Source organism: Sphaeroforma arctica (assembly GCF_001186125.1).
Source record: "Sphaeroforma arctica JP610 unplaced genomic scaffold supercont1.801, whole genome shotgun sequence".
Taxonomy (NCBI): domain Eukaryota; class Ichthyosporea; order Ichthyophonida; genus Sphaeroforma; species Sphaeroforma arctica.
Genome location: NW_014039757.1, coordinates 25,869 through 30,853, shown reverse-complemented (window position 1 = coordinate 30,853; position 4,985 = coordinate 25,869). Strand labels below are relative to the sequence as shown.

General features: G+C 41.9%; 1 protein-coding gene across 1 annotated transcript in view; it reads right to left on the bottom strand.

Annotated features, from left to right (window-relative positions):
- Window positions 1-4,793, bottom strand: part of SARC_08671 (hypothetical protein) — a gene marked incomplete at its 5' end in the record, with an annotated part of 6,883 nt that extends 2,090 nt beyond the window's left edge. The window contains 6 exons of the mRNA XM_014297343.1: window positions 748-892; window positions 1,506-1,820; window positions 2,435-2,596; window positions 2,821-2,953; window positions 4,200-4,296; window positions 4,650-4,793. Coding sequence (XP_014152818.1) covers window positions 748-892; window positions 1,506-1,820; window positions 2,435-2,596; window positions 2,821-2,953; window positions 4,200-4,296; window positions 4,650-4,793 — 996 coding nt within the window. The remainder of the gene's footprint in view (window positions 1-747; window positions 893-1,505; window positions 1,821-2,434; window positions 2,597-2,820; window positions 2,954-4,199; window positions 4,297-4,649) is intronic.
- Between the last annotated feature and the right edge of the window lie 192 nt (window positions 4,794-4,985).

Here is a 4,985-nt window from a genome sequence, read left to right as displayed (position 1 = left end):
ACCACACAACTATATATATATATATATTAGTGTGTGTGTTGTATTATATATATATTATAGTAAGTAATAAATAATATAGTCTAATAATTAAATTTAGTAATATTTATATATATATATATATATATATATATATGGCAAGACATCAATAGCCTAGCTAGTGCATGACATAGGCACTCAATAGTAGTAGTAAGATATTAATACCCTAGTCAGTGCCTCAGGGTTAGGATATATTAGAACTTAAGAACAAACACTAGTGGCACACAACCACCTCCTGTTACGCGAAAATGTTGAACTTAGGCGTCAACTAGCCACAATAAATGCGGCAAGTAAGCGAACGTGTGTGTGCCCCAAACGCAGTACAAACTAAGACGATCAACATGTGCTTGCATTACAGATGGCTATACGTGTCAAAACGTTTAAAGGCGGAAGAATAAACGTTACGGATGTTCTCACATTACGGTTCAATCTGGATTTACGGTCAGTGTGGAGCAAGTAGGCCCACACTGTACATACCAGATATGTACTGACTGACAGAGACAACGCCTAGTATACGCAACGTACGGAATGATTCCTAGTAGATCACACGCACGGGAGTAGATCAAAAGACATCCATGACGCAGCCCCTTGTGAGCGTGGGTGGCTAGGAAACACACGGGCTATACGTCACACCACCAGACACCAGCATACTTGACGACCGACCTTGCAACCATGCATCGCCGAACAAACTAACCCACTAAAAGCACATACGATATAATATCCAGCGAGTTCCACCCGGCCACACTCACGCCCGTGAAGATGGCCGACATCAGCACTATAGACTCAGAGGTACGCACAAAGGGAATGAACACCGCAGCAACCCCACTCAATCCCATGGACACAGCAAGTGTAGGGCCTACAGAAGGAAGTGGGTGAGAGATGGCTTTGAGTGCCATGTGAATGATACACCATCCCATGGACACAGCAAGTGTAGGGCCTACAGAAGAAAGTGGGTGAGAGATGGCTATGAGTGCCATGTAATGGTAGACATAGAATGAACCTACGTAAGTACTATAGACATGGGACCTACGCAAGTACTTTGTGATGGTAGACATGGACATGCTTAAGCGGATGAAGGAGACTACTATGGGTGTCATGATACAGTGGAAGTGGGCAGTGACTAAATCTGTAGAGACCCACTGACAACGTATACGCGAGTGATTGTGCCATAGCGATGAGAAAAGGGCTCTATGCGCTGCTCACCAATCTCTACAGCCAAGTAGCCTAGGTACTCGCATGGTAACATATATCAGCACAATAAGAAGAAACATGTACACACACGGTCCCAAAGGAAACATATGAACACACCATATAGACAATGGCCCACTGTCTCAACACTCGCATGGTAACAAACATAAGCACAATCATAAGCACAATCATAAGAAACAATGTACACACACAGCCCCAAAGGAAACATACGAACACAACATATAGACAATGACCCACTGTTTGAAAGGGCACACACATACCTCGGCCTATGTAGTCCACTGTGTACGCCGACAGCACATTCGCAGGCAACTGAGCTATAGCGATGAGAAACGTGCTCTCGTAGATGCTCATGCTGCTCTCCAGCGTCCCAAAGCGGATCTTGAAGTACGCGGGAAACCAGGAGGTTAGTCCGTAGTAGCCGTAGGACAGCGTGATCCACAGCAGGCTCATATTGAGTGTGGTGCGTCGCAGAGGCTGGCGCAGCAGCTTGCGATAGAGGTGCAGCGGGTCTGTGTTCTCGGGTGGGGGTGGGGGGTGGTTGTCGTTGTCGCTGGGAGGGGGTGGGTCTGAGTAGGCTGTGGGATATACGCGAGTTGGAACGTGTCAGAGGCGGGAAGGGGGGGGAGGGGGGTTTGTGTTCAGATACTTGATATAATTTAGGGTTTTCTAAACCCTAAACCCTGAAACAGAGAGTGTGAAAACCGAAGAACTCTGTGTGGGGGTTTAAATCTGATGTGTGTGAACGAAATTGGACAGCGTGGGATGTGTGTTGTAGTCCATAGTAGATGGGTGACTGTGAAAGGTGTGGTATGACGTGCGGGTAGAGTACCATTGTACGATAAGGTTTCCTTGAGCACTGGAGAACTGTTGTAGAGTATATCTACCCCAGCAGTAGGTAGCCTATGAACACAAGTCATGCTCATGTTGGAGTGGGTGTTGTGTATGAGGATGGCGAGCGGCATATGTGCATATACCACGCATACGTTAGCGTCCTCACACATCTTGCATGGACATCTGCCATGAAACACAGTACATATATACACAGCTACCACGCATACTTTTAGCATCTTACCAATTCTTGTACAAACGTCTACCATAAAACACAGTACACATAAACATATCTACCACACATACGTTAGCATCCTCCCACATATAACACAGTACACACATACACATACACCACACATACGTCGTGTACTAAAGGAGGTGCGCCGCAAGGGAACGTCTACCAGGGGCGCAAGTTCTGAAGTGTTAACTGTGTCGTCTGTAGTGTTTTGTGTGATGGGGTCATGCCCAAAGGTGGCGTATAGTTCGCGCGGAAGGGTCTCTCCACAGTTGATCTCATGGACGACTGTGATGGGGTGGTTGTATTGGAGAGAGAAGATGCTGAGTCTCATTTGCTGCCATACGCGAGTAGTCTGATGTAATCAGCTACATACGTCATATGTATATATATATATATATACATATATATATATATATTCATATATACATATATACATATATACATATATATAAATATTAATAAAAAACGACACTTCCGCTATCATTTTATATGTATTCAATACAACGTACCACTCAATATGTCCCATGCTTCGTTGTAGCGGCCTGAGTTGTAGTAGAACAACGGCGAGTCGTAGAAGAATCCCAGGCCCATGGCTGAGAAGAACGCCGGTCCTCCGGTCAGTAGCAGAAACATGCGCCAACTCTGATAGATCGGGTGCATATGCGGATAAGAGTACACTTTGCAGACATGCGAAAGTAAGACGGAAGACGTGTGTAGGTAAAGGATAGGTTCAGCATCCTGCACTCATACCAGGTGAGACGTAAGACGTGTGTTGGTAAAATAGGTCAGGGAAGCGGACTCATACCAGGTGTGAATGGGCCAACTCTGATAGATCAGGTGCATATGCGGAGGAGATCACACATTGCAGGCATGCCAAAATGAGACGGAAGACGTGTGTTGGTAAAGGATAGGTTTGGGTTCCTGCACTCATACCAGGTGTGAGTGTGCCACATAGCAGCGGTATGGGCCGTGTGTTTGTGTGTGTAAGTGTACATGCACGTCATCTGTAGGTAAGACTGTGGGGAAACCCCAATCCCTTCAATAGGTAAAGCTGCGGGAAAACCCCAATCTCTTCAGTAGGTAAGGCTGTGAGAAATACCTAATATATTTAGTAGGAAAAGCTGTGAGAAAAACCCGATCACTTACGTACCTACTTCGGAATGGGCGCGTGGTATCTTTTCAAAATAAAAGAAATTGTGTGTCGAGTACAATCAATTCACTGATTGGTGTACTGAGTAGAAAAATGCTTATGTGTATTGTTTGATGTATATGTATACTATTTGATGGATATGTGAATATTTAATATACAACTTGATGCATATGTATACTACTTGATGTTTATGTATACTATTTATATACTACTTGATGTATATGTATACTATTTATATACTACTTGATGTATATGTATACTATTTATATACTACTTGATGTATATGTATACTATTTATATACTACTTGATGTATATGTATACTATTTATATACTACTTGATGTATATGTATACTATTTATATACTACTTGATGTATATGTATACTATTTGATATACTACTTGATGTATATGTATACTATTTGATATATACATATACTATTTGATATATATATGTATACTGTCTGATATGTTTGTATACTGTTCAATGCATATGTATGCTTATAGCATACATGGGCTTGATGAGTCATACAATGCTCTATTTATAGATGAGCCTACGCACCTGAGCCTCTGCCCTGGTTGCCAGTCCTTCCTGCCACATCAGGACACACGCTTAGCCTAGCAGTGTTGACATGTACACTACCACAATCTCAACAAGAGCGCATCCCAGTATATAAATAGAAGCCAATTAGATCGTTCAGTATATAAATAGAAGCCATTCAGATCGTCGTGCGAACATACCGTGTACTCCATGCCGTTAATTGTGAAGTAGACTCGCTCGCTCGGAATAATATACCAAGCCAGGGCAGCGACAAATATGGACCCCACCATCCAGAAGCTGTATGTGTTGTGTTTGAGTGGAATGGGCAACTTCTGTGATATATACTTAGTATAGAATATGTACATGCAGTATACTTAGAATAGAGTACATACATGCATGTAGCTAATTCAGAAGCTGTATGTGTTGTGTTTGAGTGGAGTGGGAGACTTCTGTGATATATACGTAGTATAGAGTATGTACATGGAATATACTTAGTAAAGAGTGTGGACATGCATGTAGCTAATTCCGTAGACACAATATGAACAGCACAGCATATGAGTAACTACCCTTATCCTCAACACACCCCTCCATCAACAACCCATACACTGTATCTGTGTTTCTCTTGCACATACTCTCGGTACAACACTTACGAGGCCAAGATGACGACATACTGCCCACGCTTAGCAACCGGCAAACACTCGGAGAAGAAAGTGAACACCAATGGGATGGTACCACCCACACCCACCCCGGAAAGGAACTGGAAGAGCATCAATAGGCCTACAGAAGGCGCCATCTGCAGGTGCAAATGTAAATAAAATAGACGGATGAGCGCATTATATATATATATATATATAATATATAGATAATAGTATATATATATATATATATATATATATATATATATATATAAATAATAATAATATAGTAATATATATATATATATATATATATATATATATATATATATTATTATATATATATATATA